The 23690-nt window shown below is 37.3% G+C and overlaps 1 protein-coding gene across 5 annotated transcripts in view; it reads right to left on the reverse strand.

The window, feature by feature from the left end:
- Positions 1 to 23690, reverse strand: part of MCU (mitochondrial calcium uniporter) — a 170404-nt gene that overhangs the window by 21819 nt on the left and 124895 nt on the right. For 3 of the 5 annotated variants that reach the window (XM_036437796.2, XM_036437792.2, XM_036437794.2), the window contains exons 3-6: positions 20812 to 20878; positions 16352 to 16382; positions 4476 to 4646; positions 3257 to 3361 (exon numbers count right to left, since the gene is read on the reverse strand). In XM_036437796.2, the coding sequence (XP_036293689.1) occupies positions 3257 to 3361; positions 4476 to 4646; positions 16352 to 16382; positions 20812 to 20878 (374 nt within the window). The remainder of the gene's footprint in view (positions 1 to 3256; positions 3362 to 4475; positions 4647 to 16351; positions 16383 to 20811; positions 20879 to 23690) is intronic. The other 2 variants (XM_036437793.2, XM_036437795.2) reach the window with 2 other exon arrangements.

A 23690-nucleotide genomic window follows, 5' to 3' on the forward strand; every position in this document is an offset into this window, starting at 1 on the left:
ATACTGTAATGCAAGCATGTCAAACTCGCGGCCCTCAGGCCACATGTGGCCCACAATGAATATTTTTGCGGCCCAGCCAATATAATGTTATGTAAGAAATATTTTAATAAAAATTCATAACTTAATTTTTACAATATCCTGTTATATGTAACTAGAGGCCCAGTGCACAAAGTTCATGCATGGAGGTTGGAGGGGGTCCCCTCAGCCTAGCCTGCACCCTCTCACAATCCGAGACCACTGGCTCCTAATTGCTCACCTGCCTGCCTGCCTGATCACACCTTACTGTCCCCCCTGGGGCCTGGTCACCCCCAACTGCCCCCCCTGCAGGCATAGTCCCCCCACTACTGCCTCCCCTCCGACACTCTGGTTGCCTCCAACTGCCCCCTCTTCCCTCCCGTAGGCCTGGTTGCTCCATGCAGCCTGCTTGTTCAATCGTTTGGTCGTCCCTCACTAACCCCCTTCCCAGTCTGGTCACCCCACACAGCCTGTTTGGTCCATTTGGTTGTTTCAGATACAATGGTTGCTTAGCCTTTTATATGTATAGATTATTAAAATGAATTACAACATTCACTAATGACTGATTACTTTAATTGTGTTGCATTCATTTCCCTTACACACCTTACATGCAGGTGCACCATTTCTCTTCACTAATACTAGCAGCAAATATTTTAGGAGCCAATTACCATGTCATTAGTTGTACTGACTTGTTTGGTGTGCACAACAGGAAATATTTTGCTTTTGGAGAATAAGAAAAAAAGGTTTATTTGTGTTATGCTTATTAATTTGTACAGTTATTCAGTGTCTGATAAGTTAATGTTAAAAAATATATTAATTTTTATTAAGATGTTCTATTATTTTATGTTAACAATTAGTTATTTCAGCCCTTTGTATTCAGCATGTCTCTATCGAAATAAACCTGTTTCTATGAAAATTGAAGCTTCTGTTGTTGTTTTTTGCAGCCCTCATAAACTAAAACCTTGTTTATATGGCCCGTGTTAGCCTTTGAGTTTGGCATGCTTGCTGTAATGTAATGTACTTGAAAGTTACTAAGAGAATAAATCTTAAATATTCTGACCACAAAAAAAGAAATTATAATTATGCTAGGTGATGAGGTGCTAACTCAGTGGTCAACAGAGCAAATATCAACAGTACAACAATTGAAATTTCTTTTGAGAGCTAACTTTTTAAAACTTAAACTTCTTCTAACGCCACTTGTCCAGGCCGTGGTATTTTGTGGAAGAGCCACACTCAAGGGGCCAAAGTGCCACATGTGGCTCTCGAGCTGCGGTTTGCAGACCACTGCACTAATACTATTTTGATCTTTTCACAGTATAGAAGTGTATCAATCCATTACATTGCACACCTTAAACTCACACAATGTTATATGTAAACTATATGTTAATAAAGCTTGGGGGAAAAGGAACAACTTTAAATAGCACAACAAAAACTGAGTAAAATAAACCTGTACTTCTGTTATTTTTAAGATAATTTTAAGTACAAGAATCAAGGAATAAAGAAAATATATATATAAATATAGCTAATACATAGCTAACAATCCCTGGTCTACATGTTCATTTATTCCAAGTTACTAAAATCTGACTCAGAAATACCTTAATACTTGAAAGAATACTTTCCCATCCTTATTATACTTTTCTGCATTTTTTTCTAAGCTTGTTGGCATCCTTTTCAAGTACAGAAAGCTACCTGCTCTCTTTTTTGATGCACCTGAAAAATGTGTGGTGACTTGGATGCCATCAATATCTTCCTCAGACAGGGAGAGGAAGGAATACCGTGGAAATAAAATTTTACATTTTATCAAAGAAAAAGATTTTCTCTATTCTGTTTTAAAAGGTGGGGAAACACTATGTTTATGGACTTAAAACAGATTTGTTTGAGCGTCTGTGAGAAAGGGTATCTAATGTCTCAACTAGCTTGAGCACAGAGGAGATTCTGGCCTCTGAAAAACCAAAATGCTACCAAGTTAACTTATTTAATTCCCTCAGGTAGAATGGCCACCTGAGTCGATCAGGGTCACAATATCACTGTGACATTGTAAAGAGGAGGGATCAGAAGAACTTAGAGGAGACGTTAACCACTTCCGGTTGGCTGGGAAATGAAGAAAGAAAGAATAGGATTGTTAAAGGCTCCACAGAAGAGCCGACATTGACAATTCTGACGTAAGGGAACGAGGTTAGGGAGAAAGGAGACGGGTATCTGAGGCAGAGAAAAGATGAGCAAACACTCAGATGGCAAAGAAAAGGACAGTTTAGGAACAAAGGGAAAAAGGGTGGAGGAAAAGCAGGCAACATATAAGACAGAAAGAGAAAATTTTTAAGGTAGATGTGGACCAGACTTTGGAAGCATTCAATACTTAGATTTTTACTCAGATCTTTTTCTATATTAGACACAATTCTCAAAAGCAGAATTGAAAAGTGGAGATGTCCTAGTAGGCTGGTAGAGGGATAGTAGTGATGGAAGGAGCATTAAGAATACCTGTCAGTAACAATAAATATCAAGGATAAAGAGGGAAAAGAAATAATAAAAAAAAGATATAATTCAATATGCTACTTTAGAAGGCTATTGAGCATCAGTACCATGCAGAGCCACATTGGAGCCTGGGGTAAAAGAAAAATCAGCAACATTCACTATGCTGATATTTAATTTTTTGATATTTTGTTCATCATGCCTTTTATTGTAATTAACAGTTTTCTTATAAATTTACTTATTTTGACTACTAAGTTTTGAGGCTCCCTTTTAAAATTTACTCCTAAACAAGTACCTCACTGTTTTGCATAAAAGCATATATATGTCAGAAGTTCCTAAGGTCTATTATTGTATAATAATTGATGTTCAGATTGCTGACTTTGAAGTATAAAAAAAAGGATTAATTTTCATTAAAGAGCACAGGAAAGTCCATAATTTATTTTAAAAATACCCCCATCCCCATAATGCTATTAAAATAATATGACTTTTAGCCTGTATGGAGGGAAGGAGCTTACGTTATGTAGAACATTCCCTTATGAGAACCAGTGGCAATATCAGATAATAAGCTTTCTTGTGTTTAGGTAGAATTGAAGTTTTCGTCAACGTGCTAGCCAAGTGCCCGGTACTCTAGTTCTTAACTGAAACAGAGTCTGCATGCAAACTTTCAGCGTTCCTGGAATACTGCCTGCTTCTAAGGTTATCCAGGGGAAAGTTAAGTTCTTTCCAAAAGCCCTTCCCTCATTCCTCTGACCTTACCAAGGTTACTTTTTACCTCTCTTTGGTGGTCGGACATGATATGTTAAGTCATTAATGACCAGCTTAAAGTCATCAAGGAGGAGGAGATCTATTCCTGTTGAGGCAGCAACTCGAACGCCATCTGTGAAAAAAGTTTAATGTGAAAAGGTAAACTTGTCCTATGTCCACAATTATTTAAGAATGGTCATGAAAAAGTAATCCTCAAAATATCGATAGATTTTAAGAATGATGTCTCTCTTCATTTCAGTTAACTTTTTGCCTCATCCCTGAGTCAATGCTAAACAAAACTTATGTTATTATCTGAGTTCTGTTTTCATGGCCTTAAGCCTGTGAAGATTGAACAACATAGTTTTCTGGGGGAACTTCATGAACAAGTGAAATAATTATTATATATAGATCTATAGGTGTCAGTTGGAAATCTAGGGTGACTGGCAGAGCTGCATGGGTGTCTTATATTTGTGATGGAAGGTGGGTGAGTGAAAATACATTTTCCTTTAGTAGTACTTTTCCGTGTGGTCACTGATTAGAAGCCAATAATTCGTTAGGGATGAATGCTAGGGCTAGCAAGTACACCAAGCTGGTCTACTAGTTATACTACTTCATGAATTGAGTATTAAGTCTATATAAAATATTTACAGCATAGAAATGTGGCAAATTGTTAATAACTGGTGAATTCAAGTGGAGGAGAAGTGGGTACTTATTGTACTAATGTGGATTTAAAACATTTCAAAGTAAAAACGAGGAAAATATGTAAAGCACTTAAAAATAAATAAGTAAAATGGGTGTCATGTCAAATGGAAATTTTTGGTGTCTTATTTTATATTCTTTTCAAGTATACATGTTTTTATTTTGGTAAATCTTTATGTGAAAGACATAAGAAAATCTAAGAAGAAGTCCTAATATCTCATATCTCTAGAGATGAGGAGTCAACCACTGGAAAAATGTATTCTATGCCTAAGGCAATGATGAAAAGTCTTAATAATATACAGTGCCAACAGCATTATAGAGGTGCATTTGAAGGAGACTCCCTGTGTATATATATTTGTTAGAACTAAACAGTTATATTCTGAGAACCACTTTCTCTCCTGTTGACATTTGCTAAGCAAAGAAAGTTAAGAGTAAGAGATTCTTTTGCAGAAACCTGTGTGTGTGTGTGTGTGTGTGTGTGTGTGTGTGTGTGTGTGTGGTTTTGGGGAAATGGATGGGTGGGAATTTAATAATGAAAGTGACTGTACCTGGTGAGTAGATTGCAACTCTGTCAATTCCCCGATCCTCCTCTTGTAGTTGTCGTAAAAACACACCAACAGAGTCTGAGATAGGTTTGAGTGTGAACTGGCACCGTTCACGCCGGGATGGTAGCCTCACAGATATCACAGGTAACCCATTTTGATACACCACTGTCACATCTGAATGAAAAAGACCCCCAAGTATATGAAAGTTAGATTCATTGTAAGTTATAGCTATATTCTTACCATTCTTCCTAGTATATGAGATCTGTTATTATCAGTGTGGTTTAAAATGTTTTCAAAGGTTTAAGAATATGTCTTTTAGCTTTAGTTGACAGTTATTCTGGGAATTAGAATCACACAGGTCACTTTTCAGAAAAATGGAAACATGCAAAGGATTACCTTCTAAGTGGACCAAGGAAAAGCTTTCTTAGGAATTTGAGGTAAAGTTCTTGGTATTGCTGAAGAACTTTACCCTGTTCCATTTATTAAGATTTTATTAGGTAGTCAGAGATTGCCAGCTGACTCCATAACCTAGAGGAGGTGGCTCTAGGGAGCCAGAGCTTTCAAGAAGCCCTGGGGAATTAATGATATCTTAAAGTACACCAATAAAAAGGATTCTTGCTCAAGAATACAACTCATATTTGTAGGACAATATTATATCCAAGGCACTTGATAACTTAGCATTCTCTTACACAACATGGACATGTTATGAAATAATAAAAAAAGTTCCTTTTATATTCTCCCGAACATCTATCTTCCTGAGCTTAGCGAGAAGCCAAAGATGAACTATTTGGCATTTTCTAACAAAAAGTTAATAAAGAAGATATTATTATAAGCTATCCAACTGAAAGGATTTTCTACAACAGTATGGCACAGAATTCCTTATTTCCTTATCTTTTTCTTCACGACTCTTGTTTTGCAGAGCCTGTCATTAAAACAAATGTCAGAATAACTCAAAGTAATTTTCAAATGAATTTTTAAAAATAAATTAATTTTGAACCAGTTTTCTTTACATAAGCAACTAAATATTTAAAGATAAGTTAGCATTAAGGAAGAAAAACACTAGAATAATATATTATATACACATTTTAAAACCTGGCTTCTTTCTCTCAGCATGATTTTGATATTCATGTAGATGTATGCATTAGTAGCTTATTCATTTTTATTGCTGATAGTATTTCACCATATGGACACACTATAATTTATTTATCCATTCCCCTATTGATTGTGGTATACCCTTTCTCATCCTTTTACTTTTTACCTATCCATGTCTTCATATTTAAAGTGGATTTCCGCCTTGGCCAGTGTGGCTCATTCCATGCACTGAAAGGTTAGATTCCTGGACAGGGCACATGCCCAGGTTGTGGGCTGGATCCCCAGTAGGGAGTGTGCAGGGGGCATGAAAGAGAAACTCCCTTTCACGTCCTCTCTCTAAACAATATCAATAAAAATATTTTAAAAAAATAAAGTGGGTTTCCATTACACAGCATATACTTAGATCTTGCTATTTTATCCAATCTGACCATCTCTGCCTTTCAATTAAAGTGTGTATATTATTTGCATGTAATAAATTATAAGAATAGTTGGATATAAGTCCACCCACCATCTTGTAACTTAATTTCTTGACCTAAGTGTTCTTTCTTCTACTTTTCCTATATTCTTGCCATCCTTCTTTTATATTAAACTGAGGGTTTTTGTTTTTTTAATTGATCTAAGAGAAAGAGGAAAGAAGGAAGGGAGAGGGAGAGAGAGAGAGAGAAAAAAAAAGAGAGAGAAACATTAATGTGAGAGAGAAACATCAATAATTCCATCACGCAATAGCGCCCTGACTGGGAATCAAACCCACCACCTCTTGGTGTATGAGATGATGCTTCAACCGAGCCACATTGACCAGGGATTAATTGAGTATTTTTTATGATTATGTTTAATCTCTACTAATCACTATTAACTATACCTTCTTTTTTAGGGGAGTTCATATTTTTAGGGGAGTTACTCTACAGCAGGTGTTGGAAAACTTTTTCTGTAAAGAGCTAGATAATAAGTATTTTGGGCATTTGTTCCAAATGCAGACTCTGCCCTGTGGTGCAAAAGCAGCCTTAGGCAACATGTAAACAAATAGGCATGGCTTTGTCCTAACAAACTTTTTCTACAAAAATAAGCTGTGAGCAGGATTTGGCTTACTGGGTTTGCTGAACCCTGTTCTAGGGTTTACAATATACACCTTTAACTTATCACAGTTAATTTTTAAATAATTTCATACCATTTTAGGTTTAGTGCAGTGGACGCTACAACAATATACTTCCATTCCCCTTGTTTTATAGTATCATATATTTTACTAGAGGCCCGGTGCATGAAATTCGGGCACTGGACGGGGGGGGGGGGGGGGAGGTCCTCAGTCCAGCCTGTGCCCTCCTGCAGTCTGGGGCCCCTCAGGGGATGTCCATCTCACAGTGTGGGACCCCTCGCTCCTTACCACTTGGCTTGCTGCTCCTTAGTGCTGCCATGGAGGTGGGAGTGGCTCCTGCCACTGCCGCCATGAGCCCAGCTTCTGGCTGAGCAACACTCCCCTTGTGGGAGTGCACTGACCACAAGGGGGTAGCTCCTGCATTGAGGGTCTGCCCCCTAGTGGTCAGTGTACATCACAGTGATCAGTTGTTCTGGTCGTTCTACCATAACCATCGCTTAGGCTTTTATTATATAGATGTTATATTACCTGACAGTCAATGTGCCTCCCTGAAGGGTCCCCGATTGCGAGAGGGCACAGGCCAGGCCGAGGGATCCCACCGGTATGTGATTGAGGCCAGGGAGGAAATGTGGAAGGTTGGCAGCAGGGAAGAGACAGCAAGAGGGCTCCAGGCTGTGTCCAGCCCATCTTGCTCAGTTCTGATTGGCCAGGCCACAGAAGCAAGCTAATCTACTGGTTGGAGCATCTGCCCCCTGGTGGTCAGTGCACATCATAGCAACTGGTCAACTGTCTACCCCGTGGTGGTCAGTGCATGTCACAGTGAGCAATTGAGCGGCCTTAGCATATCATTAGCATATTACACTTTAGTTGAACGGACGACCACATGACCATACACTTAGCTTTTATTATACAGGATTTCTAAATGTTATAAGCCACATAATATATTATTTTTGCTTTGATAAGTGATATTTTAAAGAAATTCTGAAATGAAGGGAAATCTCTTTTATTTTTACACATATATTCATCCCTTTTGTATAGATCCAAATTTCCATTTAGTAATTATGTTTTTTTTTGTTTTTTTTTTGCTTGAAGGGCTTCCTCAAACATTTCTTGATGTGCAGATGTTCCTGGCAACAAATTCTCTCAGCTTTGGCAAGTCAGAAAAAGGCTTTATTTCACCTTCATTTTTGAAGTAAATTTTGCAAAAAATTCTACGTTGACATATTTTTTTCCTTTTAGCACTCTAAAGAACTACGTCTTCTGGTTTGCAAAGTATATATTTATCTTTGTTTCTCTGTATGCAATATGTCTTTTAAACTCTGACTCCTTTTAATATTTTCTCTTTATTATTGGTTTTAAACAATTTTGTTATAATTTTTCTTTCTATGTTATTCTTTGTGATTATTTTGCACGTGAGTCGTTACACTTCTTCAAATTTGGGAGAATTTTGTCCATTATTCCAGTATTTTTCCTGTCTCCTCCCCTTCCTTTGGGATTCTGGTTAGACTTAATGTCAGTCCATGTGATGCAGGGCACCGAGGTCCTGGCAACAGATACTCTTTTTTAGTGTGAATTTCATCAGGTGACTCTTGGGTTGTTGTTTTTTTCATCTTTTGCTATTATTTCCATTGCAATAAAATAAGAAATAAGCTATGTTTTACATCAGTGCGCTTCAAAGAAATCTAGAAACATGGGGCATCCAGTATGAATACTGAGAGATAGAACATGACAGCAGATTTAGGCGTAAAAATAAAAAGACAAGATTTGCCAGACTAAAAGAAGTGCAAGGCAAACAAATATTTGGGTTTGAAGAAGGAATTGTTTTTTAAAATGTATTTGGGGAAATAGGTATAAAAAGTCATAAGATACAAATGCTTGTAATTTAGCCAATTGTTAAAAATGTTTATAAAAATGCGTAGCAGGATGTTCGATTGGTGTTCAAAACAATGGGTAAAATCTTTAAAATATATTATGAACTTGACTATATCTTAAGGTTTTATTATGAAAGGAACCTGGTATAATAAGGAAGCACATGTGGAGTGTTCTCTGCAAAACTATTTAGAGCTGAACTTTGTAGGTGGATGATTCCAGTGGCTTATGTCTTACCATTGTCTCTTTCTTCCCTCTTTTTGTAATATTCTACATCAAGAATGTGAAATACATGCATAACATTTTAGTGTTGGAAGGGCCAGGGAAATAACACAGACTAATGTCCTTCTTTACAGGTAAGCAGAGCAAGGTTAAATGATGGTGCTAAAGTCAGAGAAGTTTAACCCAAAGCCATTTTACAGCATCTAATGATGTTAACTACTTCTTCACTTTATAAAAATCTTTCCTTTCTTCACACCCTCCTGGTTGTTTTTAACCTTTCTGTTTATACCTTCTAATTTTCCTTCCTAGGCTCTTCCTGTATTCACCCCTTAAGTTTCTAAGTGCTTTGTCCTAGACCTCTATGCTTTTCAATCCACACACTCTCTAGGCAATCTCATCTCCTTACAAAGTGTCAGCTACCATCTAAATACTGATGTTCCAACCTAAATTCAATTGTTTGCTGGACAACTAGGTTTCCCTCAGGCATACCCCGAACTCAAAAATCCTAAAACTAAATTAATCTTCTCCCAAACCATCTCTGACATTTCTCATCTCAGTCAATAACACCATCATTACATAACTATGGCCCAATCCAGAAACTTGTCTGATATACCTGACTCCTCTTGTGATTAAAAAAAAAAAAAAAAAAAGGGCTACACACTAACTCTGCCGAGCTCAGGAGAGGCTTGCATGGTGGGCCTTACAAACTCAGTACTTTGCAAGATGGCCTGAGCATAAAACATTCCTAAGTAAAAAGCAGGTTGTGGTGGGTAGTTTTGTCCTGGGCCTGTAGTTTCCTTGACACAAGTCAATCTTTACCTTAAGTGAGCCTGTTTTATTGTCTTTTTGCATCCAACAAAATATATATTTGAGATTTCAAAGCAATACTTTCCAGATCCCTCAAAACACAACTGCCTGCACCAGACCAGAAGACCACAGATCCCCTCATTGTTATCTGTTGCCCACATACCACCTCTATGTACTGCAAGTGTTTACTGAGGCAAGATTAGCAAGAAGCTAGGAAAATTCCTTGGCAAGTGGAATGCGGAAACTGTGACAGAGGGTTAAACAAATGGTTGAGCAACTAGCATTGAGCTAATAAGTCACAAGAACTTATCTTCTCTAACCAAAGACCCCTAAAAGCAGATAGTTTACATCTCTCCTCGCCAACCAAAGAGCAGGTAGCTTAAATCACCCACGCCAGGGAGATAGATAACGGAGTACCCAGTTAGTGCCATTAGGGTCAGACAAACCCAAGAAGGATGAAGTCAGGGGAATAAATAACACAACAGTCCCAAAACACAAAGCCAAGACAAAGGTTATGACAAGATAATGAATTCAAACCCCACTAAACACTCATTTTGATACACCAGCATATTATAGGACATACCTAGAAAGCTAATAAATATTCTGATTAAGACCTAAAATTTTCGCCTGCAGAAAACAGATAAAAAACTTGAGCATTCCCAGAGTCACATATTTTCGTACTTTCTCCTGAGCTCTAAGGGTGGCAACCAGGGGAGCAGTGGGTAGCAGCAGCTGGTCCCAGGCTAACCCTTTGATCCTGTCTCCACGGGTCCTCCTTTTGCCTCTATTGATTTTCAGCAAGCCAAGCAGCCCTGCCATGCATGGCTCACTTCTTTTGCCTCTGCGACTTTTTTCCTGAGTTGAAGCAGCCCTGCCTCAGCTCACTTCCTTTGTCTCTGTGCCTTGGCTCAACTCTGTTGCTATGATCTTGCTTCTTCTTTGCCAGTGGTCGGGAAACTCATTAGTCAACAGAGCCAAATATCAACAGTACAACAATTGGAATTTCTTTTGAGAGCCAAATTTTTAAAACTTAAACTTCTTCTAACACCACTTCTTCAAAATAGACTCGCCCAGGCCGTGGTATTTTGTGGAAGAGCCACACTCATGGGGCAAAAGAGCTGCATGTGGCTTGCGAGCCGCACTTTGCCGACCATGGTTCTGTCCTAAGCCCTTCCATTGTCTTACTGCCCTAAGCTTTATTAAATGTATTCTCAAAATCACCTAGACTCATATCTCTGAAATCTTCCCTGCACAGAGTCAAGGACCCACACATCTAAGACCTGTGCCGGGACAAACTGCCTCAGCCCTGTCCCTTTCCAGTGACATTTACTATGCAGTAACCACAAATGTAAAAGAAATATGTGTTTCTCCATTTGGCTTTCTATCCAATCCCAGAAATTTCCTCACTTTGCATTTTCCTGCCTCCTTAATCTACCACCAGCGGATTTCATGTAACCGTCCTTGTGTCTCAATTTGTAACTAATGTATAAAATAAGGTGCAAAACTGCCAATATCTGCAATATTTTCTCAATCTGTCAAGATTTTGCTTCCTGGCAACTGCCATCAGTTTGGCTCAAATAAATTCATAAAATTTTCCTACAGGTTTGGACATTTCTTAGACGCAGAACATGACATTTCTCATATCTAATAGGTCAGCACATATTTTCATTTTATATCCTAAAATCTCTGATCCTTCCAATTTGTTCTACTATTACTATCCTAATCCAGGTCTGCCTCTTATATCAGCTACCTTGCTATTGGACTTTTTATTTCACTCAAGCCTTGCTCCCATTCAAAAAATTATCCATACTGAATCAGGGTAATCTTTCTTCTCCAAAAGAAGCCCACTATCCTGAAGTTGGTATTTTGTGTTTATCATTGCCATCCATTACACACACACACACACACACACACACACACACACACACACGCATTTATATACCCAAATATACATTACATAGTGAGCATTGTGATAGCCAGCCTCTAGGATAACCCTATATAATCCTTGCCTCTAGGCATTCACATCCTTATGTGGTATCATCTCACATCAAGTCAGGACTTCTCTGCATAATCAGAATACAGCAGAGGTGATGGTGTGAAACTTCTGAGGTTACGCCATAAAAGACTGTGTAGCTTCAGTCCCACTCTCAATCACTTGCTCTGGGAAAACCAGCAGCTACATCATTAGGACAATTCTACAGTCCTATGGAGAAGTCAACATGGAGAAGAACCAAGAGCCAGCACCAACTTCTCAACTATATTATTGTAGTAAGCAACCCTACAACATGACTCACTTTTAGTTAAGAAGTTTTAATTTCAGACCATCCTACGTGGTTACTATAGGTCTCTGAGTTTGTAAGGCTGCCATGCAGGCCTCCTCTTAGCTTGTCAGGCAAGTTTAGAATGTGCCCCCCCCCCCTTTTTTTTTTATTGATTTCAGAGAGGAAGGGAGAGGGAGAGAGAGAGAGATAGAAACATCAATGAGAGAGAATCATCGACTGGTCGCCTCCTGCATGCCCCCTTCTGGGGATCAAGACCTCAACTACTGGCCAGAATCAAACCTGGAACCCTTCACTCTGTAGGCTGGTGCTCTATCCACTGAGCCAAACCATCTAGGGCATGTGGGCCCTTTTTTATCCACAATACTAATTAATATGTGGTTATGAGGCCTAAATGATAAAAATTTTGAAAACAAAGTTATAAATCATTTTTTAATATATAGTATTATTAGTCCTATGTGAAAGTTGTATAACCTATGTACCTTTTGTAATTCTGGTACTTTTAAAATCAGTTTATGAAAATAATCCTATATAAAATGAGAGGGATATGCTAATTATCCATTACGACCTGAGGCATAATGACAGACCGTGTAACCACCTGATCAGGGATCTGCAGGAGGGTGGGGCAGCGAACTACAAGTGGGCAGCAGAGAGCTACAGGAGGGGGCAGGGCAGCAAGCCATGGGGAGTGGAAGGGGTGAGGAGAGTTACAGGAGGGCGGGGCAGCGGGCGGAGAGCTACAGGAGGGTGGCAGCGACCTACTGGCACATGGATTCGTGTGCAGGGCAAACTAGTTTCTTACAAATGTCAATAAAGCATTTGTGTGAAGTAAATGCCATTCCCTCCCTTCCTTCTATCCATGTACTCACTCTACTGAGAACTAAAGATTTTATTTTGCTTTTGTAAAAATGAAACCCTATAATAATATAGTGCTCTAGCCCCCTTTTCTTTATAAGAATACTGCTTTGGATGGTGCTGTTGTGAAGTAACTTCATTAAATTAGACCCCACTTTAATTTCTGGGTGGTGAAAAATACAATACAATCTGAAATAGTGACAGTGCAGTAGAACTATTATGGGTCTTGGAAACTTAGATTTGGTAGTATTTAAGTTCTACCATAGGAGACAAGTTGAATCACCAAGCATATTTCTGATTACTGAGTATAATACGAATATCTCAGTTTCCTTCTCTATATTGCAGGGATTCTAATATTTCACAATATTCAATGAGAATATATGAAAATGCCTGCTATAATAGTTTCTCTTGTTTTTTCTAAAATCTAAAGTCTTAAAACCGAAACACTAAAATCATATACCACATCCATGAGAAACTTTCCAATCATGCCTTTAAATTTCAAGACAACAAAAATTACTTAATCCACTAAAGGCAAAAAAGGTTGAGAGTATAAATTATGCAAACCAATTCTGTGTTCCTTAGTATTTTTGGATAATTTACCTCTTTGAGAATCTGATAAAGGTATAGATTCCCTCCTTACTCCTATTTCCTAAAAATTTCAAACAATCTCACCTAATAATAGACAAACATGTAAATTGACCAGATCTCTACACCCACAGCCAATCAGAGTGAGTATGCAAATTAGAAAGCCAAAGATGGCGGCTGCCCAGCTGCTCCAGGCACAGAGTGCTGCAGCAAAGATAAGACTGCAGACTCCAGAGTCTGCAGCAAAGACAAAGGCGGCATACTCTGGCAGGAGTGAAGGCCTGGGTCCTGGGTGCCGGAGGAAAACCGGTGCTGGAAGCCAAGGAAAGGAAGGTCTATTGCATGAATCTCTTTGTGCAATGGGCCTCTAGTTTATACATAAAAGTTTTAGATATTATTTATTTTATTTCTTTGGAAATGGATTTCCTTTATAATGCCTGCTATGGACTGATCTGTGTCATAGTGTCCCTCCCCCCTAATTCATATGTTGAATCTCTAATTGCCAGTGTGACTATCAGGAGATAGGGTCTGTAAGAGGTATTTAAGATTAAATGAGGTCATAAAGATCAGGCCCTAATATGATAGGACTATGGTTTTATAAGAAGGATAAGTGCTCCCCCCATTCCTCATTGTGAGAGGTGGCCATCTGCAAGCTAGGAATAGAATTCTTACCCTGATCTCAAGGCTTCCAGCCTCCAGAACTGAGAGAAAATACATTTTTGTTCTTTAAGCCACACAGTCTATGGTATTTTGTTATAATATACCTGAGAGACTACTGTATTGCCACTTTTAAAAAATAAGTGTTTGTAAAATCTGAAGCACTTTTCTTCTTTTTAAAACAAAATTAATGGCTATTTCCTGTTTTTTAAAAACACCAAACAAGACTTCCATTAAAACAGAAAATAAGCTTTAATTTTATATAAAATAACATTTCAATTACAATACTGCTATATTGCTTAGCTGGAATAAAGAAGTCACATAATAGGCCCAGATTTGGAATATGGTAACTTAAATATCATCTTTGATATCTAAAAGGTTGTGCCTTTCTGTTTTGATGAAAAGAAGTTGTGAAAACTTTGAGACTATAAGAAAAGTATGTGGTAAAAACATAATCACAGGCCCCATAGCTCACCCTCCTGTAGCTCTCTGCCCACTGCCCTGCCCTCCTATAACTCTCCTCGCCCCCCCACCCCCACCCCACCCAGCCCAGCTTGCTGCCTTGCTCCAATTCTAAGAATTCTCTAATACTCATAGAATTGAATTTATATCACTACTTTGATGCAATATCAAAATGAAAAGATTACAAATTCAAGTTTCAATTTCTGAGCAGAGATAGCTTTTAAGAGCTATGACATTTTTAATTCCTGCAGAGAAACTGACAAGGCTTTCCATTTATGACCAGCCTACAGAGAAACTTCGTCTAGCAGTTGGAAAATTTATATTGTCTATTTCTAATTACCCACTTCAGAGCTATAGCTTGTTTAAAATAGTACACAATATTTCTACTCAATATTAACGACTGAAAGTCTTAAATTAGAAGACTATGCTCATTCATAAAGCCTCAAATATCCACAAATAATCAAGCCATAACTAAATTCTTTCTTGTATTAAACTTTTTCCTCTTTTAAATAGAAAAACTCCTATCCAACATTTAATCAAGCCAAGAAAATAATTCTATTTTGATTCTTTTTCTTATAAAATTTTTATCTCATGACAGTGATTACTTCTGTGATAACAGGCAAGGCTTCTTTTAGGGCTAATGGAAGAGTCTTAAATGCCAGTATGTATCAACTGGGGGAAAATGGGTGAAGTTCCTTTCTTCTCTGAGGCAATATACATATTCATGATACTAAGTGTGGAAGATGCATCATTTGTGTAGAAAGTAAAGTAACAGGATCTTCTTCAGAGAAAAAAATTTTTTTTTTCTGGTTGTTATTTTGGCAAAAAAAATTAACACTCTTTCAAAGATGGTGATAGTCACTAATGTTAACAGCCTTTCTAATTTCCATAAGAGAATCTCACATATTTAGAATTTTTTCCTTAACTGTGAAAAGTTGCTTATTGACAGATAAAAACTAAGAACTAATTCCTCAGAGCAATATCAATAGTTTCATCAAGTTGCATTGTGGAGAGAAATAGAATAGTTTCCAATTTCCTCAAAACTTATTTCAAAATATTGGAATAAATGTTGCAATCCTAGACTAGATGATATCATCTGATATTTGACATAAATTTGCTTCTATTCCACACTAAGCCAGTTCAAATACTGTCATGCATAAAGCTTACATTTCAAGTGATTGGTTTTCTTGGCAATGATGGTCAATTATATAGAATCATTTAAAAAGGGAGGGGGATATTTTTCTGATGGAACAAGTTCAATAACATTCTGGTAGTTTTAAATCGAAACTTCGACTTCTAAAAAATGCAAACTGTAGAATATATTTCAAAATTAGAAAAATACAAGGTGTTTCAGTTATTTCAACTTCATATTTAGGTTGGCGAGAACGCTGACATTAAAACACTGAAGTTTTGTGTTCCATCATTTTTGGAGTTTCATTTCTTTCTTTTTTTATTTTTAAGTTGAAATGAAAAATAGTAGTGGGATATGTTTGTGCCTTCAATATGATGTTGACAATAAATACAGAACTTACAACTGTGTACAAGAGTATGACCATTAGTAACACAGCATAACTCAAAAAATTGTCTTCTCTTTCTTCTAAAATGATTTCAAAAGTAACAGGAAAACTTTAGAAAATATAAAGAACCCTTACAAATCAATACTAAGACAATAGTAATTTTTTTTTGAGTGGGCAAAAAATTTGGACACTTTACCTACAAAAATATTTGAATGGTTAATAAAACCTTAAAAAATGCTTATTAGTCATCCATGAAATGCAAATTAGAACCACAAGGAAAACAATCCACTAGAATGTCTATAATCAAGAAAATCAACCATATCAAGTGTTGGGGAAGATATGGGGAAACCAGGACACACATACTCTGCTGTTGGGAATGCAATGTGGTACAGCCACTTTGAAAAACAGTTTTATAATTTACTGAAGAGATAAGTATATACTTACCATATGACCCAGCCATTCCATTCCTAAGTATCTACCCAAGAAAAATGAAAACGTATGTCCATACAAAGATTATAAGCAAATGTTGATAGCAACATTATAGAAAACAATTGAAATGCTTTCCTTTTGGTAAGTGAATAAACAAAATGTGATATTTCCACGTACTCGATTACTACTCAGTGATATAAATAAAGAACTACAATATGTGCTAAATATGGGTAAACCTCAAAAGCATTAATATGTAAAAGTAGCTAGATGCAAAAAACTACATTTTGTATGAATCCACTTATATGACATTTTTAGGAAAGGTTTAACTATAGAGACAGAAAGTATATTAGTGGTTGCCTGGGATATAAGGTGGGAGCAGGGATTGACTGCAAAACAGAAGCAAAGGAACTTTTAGGGGTGAAGCACATAGTCTAAAGCCGGATTGTTATGATACTTACACAGTGATAGGTGACTTTTATGGTATGTAACATATATGTCAATAAAGCTTTTTAAAAACAGTAACGGGATAAAAATCAAAGAAAAAAATTAGGACAGGTATCTATTCCCCAAACTATCCATAGATCTTAGGTAAAGAATTTATAAGATCATCCATACTTGGATTGATTAAGTAGCTGAGTGTTTATTATTAAACAGGAATTTCCAATAACCCTTAATTACTACAAAATTATTTGCCTTCAAACAATTTTTGTAAAGAAATATTATATTTTTTGTTAAATACAAAATAATCACAACTCTGTAGCACAATTTAATACAGAAATAACAGCATTACATTTCTGTACAGAAAAATGAAGGCAGTTGAAGAGGCTATTCTTGCTCTTACTATAGCTCACCCTTTACTATAGCACTTTCTCTGTAGCTAAGGTGAAGATATGTTCTAACTTACGCTATTAAAAATTGTCAGGACAACTTTGATTGTCCCCTTTACAATGATCATAAATTATTCTCATTCTTTACTTCCATTAGTAAGAAAGGGAACCCCTAAAGCCTAATCATGCAATCGTAAACATGAGCCATTTTACATTGAGGATCTGGGGCACAGAAAATTAAAATGAGAACTCCAAACCACACATTTTAGATTAGCTGTCTGTAACACTATCAAAACCACCCTTTAAGGAAAGAGTTTCTGGTGGGGAAGTACTATTTATGTAGGCTAAGTGCACTTTTCTCCTGGAGGTGGTAAATAATACCATCTCCCTTTCACAGATAAGAAAATACTTTTGAGATGTTAATTACCTTGCCTAAGGTTACAAGGTGCTTAAATGGTGGAAGTGGGATGTAAACCCAGCTCTGTTTTGCTCCAAAGCTCTTCTCTTACCTCTAAGCACAATCGTCCCCTGAAAGGGAACATGACTGCGTGTACAGGTATGTGCATGTGTACCTGTGTGCAATGTATCCAAAGAAGTTCTTGAGTTCGGGTCCATGAGACTAGGGATTCTATGAATTGGTTTAAGGTAGTCTGGTCACTAAGAAGTTATATGTAAAATTTCCTATGTGTAGTAGTATATATAAATTTTCTAGAGATAAAATCTAGAACCTACACCAGATCCTCAAAAATATTTATGGCACATACAAAAAACAAGAACCATTTAGATTTCTTTGGGAGGAAGGTTAGACATTTAAGATAATCTATATATTTATATCAGCTATCATTGTCATAATAGATCTCCAAACATTATTAATAAGCAATTACTAAGGGCAGTAAATATTAGGTATATATTCTAGGTGTATAAATATAATAATTATGTAATGTGGTATTTTAGATTTTGTACTTTAAAACATTAGGGTCAAGCCCTCATTTGATAATAATAGAATATGACCCAGCAGCTCTAGCCAGTTTGGCTCAGTGAATAGAGCATTGGCCAGAGGACTGAAGGGTCTCGGGTTCGATTCCAGTCAAGGGCACGTAACTAAGTTGCAGACTCAATCCCCTGGTCGGAGCGTGTGCGGGAGGCAACCTATGAATGTGTCTCTCTCATATCAATGTTTCTCTCTGTCTCTCCTCCTCTCTTACACTCTCTCTAAAATAAATAAATAAATAAAATAATCAATGGAAAAATATCCTTTGGTGAGGATTAAGAAAAAAGACCCAGCAGTTACAACAAAGAGCAATGAATGATGGTAGAACTGTTAACTACTGGTGGCTAAACTCTATTAAAGTCACTGTGTATTAATGACAGAGTTTTTTCATATGCTATATTGACCCTAAGGTAAAATTAACTTAGAAGTACAAAATAAGAATGGTGAATAATTTGATGGTAGTAAGAACACTGAGTTGCATTAAATCAAATACTTTTGTGCTTCTACTTCTTGATAACTAACATGAATTATTTTCTTATTGGCAGGAAATTTAGAAGTCACTCTGTTTAAAATTATGTATCCCTTTAGCTTTTTCTTTTTCTTTTTTTTTAAAAATATATTTTTATTGAGTTTTACAAAAAGGAAGAGAGAGGAATAGAGAGTTAGAAACATCAATGAGAGAGAAACATTGACCAGCTGCCTCCTGCACACCCCCTACTGGAGATGTGCCTGCAACCAAGGTACATGCCCTTGACCGGAATCAAACCTGGGACCTTTTAGTCTGCAGGCCGACACTCTATCCACTGAGCCAAACCCGTTTTGGCTCCCTTTAGCTTTTGAAAATATTACTACCTTCAACCTCTCATGCAACATAGGGACAATCTACTAGTACTTATGTTCTGGGATAACATGCAGCCAGATGCCTCAGTATAACTGTGCCATTGTTGTATTATTGAAATACTTCCTTACAGATTGGCATATAGGATAATAATAGTCACCCCATTAAGTGGTAAAATTAATAATATAAATTTCAATATTAATTCATTAGTTTAAGTTAATTGCCTCTGAAAATCATAACAACCACTGGCAGATGACTATCCCGTTGTAGTGTAACTTAATTGATATTGAATACACATAACTTATGGAATACATATTAATATATACTGACATATATAACAATGTCAGAAAATATCATAAAACCTAGACAATTTTGAATGAAATGCTATTAGTTCAGCAAAAGCTGAGAAGATTCAATATTATGAACAAATTTTACACATTGAGAGAAGTTCTCTCTTTATTGATGTTACCTGTAGTGGTGATGAAGGTAATAGGACCTGGGAGTGGTGCTGGCATAGATGTAGACAGCACCCATTTGGATGCTTAATGGGCCAAGACAGTATAGGGTTAAGAGTGACAGATATTCACTGTTTTGGAGGGACTCAAGGAAGAAACGAAGTAGGTGGTATGGGGAAGTGGCTTTATGGTCCAGTGCCCTTTGGCCATATGAGAAAAACTGGCATCTACATACTGAGTTTTGACTGGGGTCAACATACCTACCTGTCCTCAGCTGTACCAAAGCGTTGAGTGCTGCTTTTTAATTTATATACGAATATTACTTTGTCAGTTCTCGATGTTTCTAAGAGATAGGATAAAGAAAGCCAGCTACTATTTTCCTGATTTTGATTCTGGCCTATTTTTCCTTTCAATCTTTTCATATTACAAATGAGTAATCACAAATGGATATTTCCTCCAAGTTTAGATAATTTAGCAAAAAAATGAACACATATATTCAGATAACTAAACAGCTTTGGGGGCGTGGTGTCTGAAAACACTGCAAATATCAATACTGATTAAACACAGGGGATCCTAGGAGTTTCTCAGTTGATCTGGTATCCTTACAAATTTGCAGAGTACTCTTTCAATGGTTGCTCTACCAAAGAATCAATGCTTATAAGGTTGAAATTAGAGTTCTATCAAACTAAGCTTTACACAGAGGAAATATATTTAACAGCCAATCTTAAGCAAATAATCTAAACTGTCAATGTACAATATTGGGTAAGAGAAATGACAAAAAGAGTAGTAAACATATCTCCTCTAAACAACCAAAACTTAGATCCTGTTGCCAGTTTGCAGCATCATAGACATTTACAAAGGACCATATACAGTCCTCAAGCATCTGTTCATTCTTTTCCACACCAAAGAAGGGTATTACAGCTTTGAGCCTAAGGGAAGAAAAAGACAAGGGGGAGGGGTCTCAGACTTTCAGTTGCTTCCCTGTAGGCTCAGATACCGCAAAGGGGCTGGAGTTTTTTTAGTATTACCCTTATCTGAAGACCCAATGGTTAAGAAATACCAAAGATGGTGCTTCTGTGAGCTTCACATTAACTATGCCCCCAGTTTAAAAGAAAAACAAAAAACAAAACAAAACAAAACACCGAGACAGTAATATTCCATATCCATGAAAACTTAATGGGCCTATTAGTTTTTCATACTGATTTCTCATCTAAATTCATTAGACCCTCTTTCAGATTTAATTTCTCTTCTTTAGGACCCTCTTTATTTCTATGACTCCAAGCAAATTTTAAGTAAAGGAGTATATAGTTGACTTTAGGGGGACAAATATATTAGACATAAGAAATGGATTTGCCAAAACTCACCATCAGAGGGCACAACAGTACTGCAATAAACAACACCCAAATTCTGCCAAGAAAGCCTTTGGTGCACCTAGAAAATACAAAGACACACCTCAAGTCAGGACAGATAACAAATGTTTTATGCATCTGTGAGCATATATAATAACAGCATTTTGTGTACTTAAGTAATATGTATTCTTTGTAGAAAAGTTAAAAAATACAGATAAAAGAAAATAAAAATCTCTCAAACTCCCAACATCATTTTGGTTTGTTTTCAAGATTTTATACAAACACATTTATATACACCTATTACACAAATTGTTTTTCATCTACTTTTAAAAACACTTAATATTGGCTTTAAGTGCTATCAAGTATAAACTATACTTTCCTGCCTCCTCCTCTTACTGATTTTAAGACCTGCATTTCTATCACGTCTCTTACCAGGAATCATCAGTTATTAAGTAGTTATATCATGAATTTACTGTTGTTGGGTAAACATTTGATCTTTCGATTCACTCCCCTTAAAAAAATAGACTTGGTCAGGCAACTTCATTCCTGAATCCTTAATCATCACCATCTTTTGCTGCTAGAAGGAAAACATATATGCCTTTATTACTTCCTCAAAGAGTAGTGTCATAGTGCATTAAATCTGAAGTTTAGGTTCTCACATTAAACTAAGCTTCAAAAAGAGTAATGGATTTGTTTCTGACTTGCCATTTGCTTAATTTATCCCCTTGTACCTTTTATTTTCCCAGCTCCAAAAAATAATAAAGAAGGAAGGGGGGCAGGAAGGCATTAATTGACTAAAACCATGTACGTATTAGCCGCAGAGCCAAATATATTCCACTCCATCAGCCCAAAGAAAACATTTAGGACTCTACAACAACACATGCCTTGACAAAGCTATAGCGTATATCAGACTTTACATCCTTCATGTGAATATCCTAACTCCTACCTCCTTCCAGTTTAAGAGAGCATGCAGAAATGTGAGGTTGGCGTTTATTTTAAAACTAGAGGCCCAATGCACTAAATTTGTGCAAGGGGCTTGGCACTCGCAGCTCCGGCTTCCTCCAGAAAGTTATCCAGTTGGTTGTCTGGATGGTCTCTTCAGTCTAATTAGCATATTAGCTCTTTATTATATAGGACTAGAGACCTGATGCACAAAATTTATACATGGGTAGGGTCCCTAGGCCTTGCTGGTGATCAGGGCCAATATGTGGGGTGACCAGTGGGGCGACTGGGGGCCCCCACTGGCACCTGCCTTGGCCGGCCTGGCAACGCCTTCTCACTGGCCCCGCCCCCCACCCTGCCACCAGTTGCGTCCCTCTGCTTGGCTGGCGTGGGTCCTACAGGCTGGGGCCATTTTAAAACAGGAAGTCCTTGGTTCTCCATGATTTTACAAATTATCCTCAACAACAATAAAATATGTTTTTGGGAGCACATAATTAGATATATTATGTGCCACACACATAATAGCTTATGAATATTGTTTGTTAAGATGCTATAGAATATGGGTGAGCAGACCAGCCACCAGTTTTCATAGATAAAGTTTTACTGGGAACCTAACCAAGTCCATTCATTTATTTGTGAACTATAGTTCATTCATCTACTTTCACACTACAACGGAATTGAGTAGCTCTGTAGTTACAGGAGAGCCAGTTAGATGCAACAGAGACTGTATGGCCCAAAAAGCCTAAAATATTTACCATCTTGCCCTTTAAGAGAAATGTAAGTGCTCAAGGCTAAAGAGACATCGCTGTTCTAAATTATTCTACCACAACTATCCTAGATTGAATCTATTTCATTGTTTAAATTGTATACTCAATAAATCTTAGGAATACAGGAAGCTTTTAATAAATACTTGACTGATGCTAAAAGTGTTCAAGTATGTCAAGAAGTTAAAAACATTCAGGCAATGGCATGTATTGCTCACATATTTAAATCTTATAGGCAGAGAACAAGATTAAAGTTAAGAAAGTAAATATTCAGAATGACAGAAATCATGAGGAAAAAAAATGAAAATCTCTAGGATTGATACTGCCAACACAGGCCCTTGGAAAGGAAATACAAGTTTATACTTTTGGTATGAGATAGTGCACATCTTGGAGAAATAAGTAACTTAAGAACTTCTAGGAGCCAAAACCGGTTTGGCTCAGTGGATAGAGCATTGACCTGTGGACTCAAGGTTCCCAGGTTCAATTCCAGTCAAGGACATGTACCTTAGTTGTGGGCACATACCCAGTAGGGAATTTGCAGGAGGCAGCTAATCGATGTTTCTTTCTCATCGATGTTTCTAACTCTATTCCTCTCCCCTCCTCTCTGTAAAAAAATCAATAAAATATATTAAAAAAAAAAAAAAAGAAAAAAAAAAAAGAGGAGGATCCAAGATGGCTGCTCGGGTAGACATCTAACCGCAGCAGCACACAACAATTTCAATGGAATACAACTAAAATGTAGAGTGGACATTACCCAGAGCTACAGGTAGTCAACTGATTGAAAATTCTACAACAAGAAGGAAAGAGAAAACCAGAAGGAAAATCAGAGGAGCTGAAAAAAGCCTAAGGTACGGAGACATGCTGCGTGCCCATATGCGTGCGTGCACGGAGAGGTCGCAGCCGGAGAGGAGGAGAAGGCTGGGTGCCTGCCTGATGTTCCCTAGCAGGAAGGAAATCAAACCCCCAGCCTGGCCTGAACCCCCGAACCGGTAGCGCTGAGCCCCAGTTATGGGCCAGACCCTGGGGACCCAGGCTCTGGCAAGGGGAGACGGGGCTGTGTGGCAGAATCCATGCAGGCCAGACGGGAATGGCAAGAAATATTCAAGGTGTTGAATAGCAAGAACCTATAGCCAAAAATACTCTACCCAACAAAGCTCTCACTCAGAATCAAAGGCCAGATAAAGAGCT

Source organism: Pipistrellus kuhlii, unplaced genomic scaffold (genome assembly GCF_014108245.1).
Source record: "Pipistrellus kuhlii isolate mPipKuh1 unplaced genomic scaffold, mPipKuh1.p scaffold_m20_p_15, whole genome shotgun sequence".
Classification (NCBI taxonomy): domain Eukaryota; kingdom Metazoa; phylum Chordata; class Mammalia; order Chiroptera; family Vespertilionidae; genus Pipistrellus; species Pipistrellus kuhlii.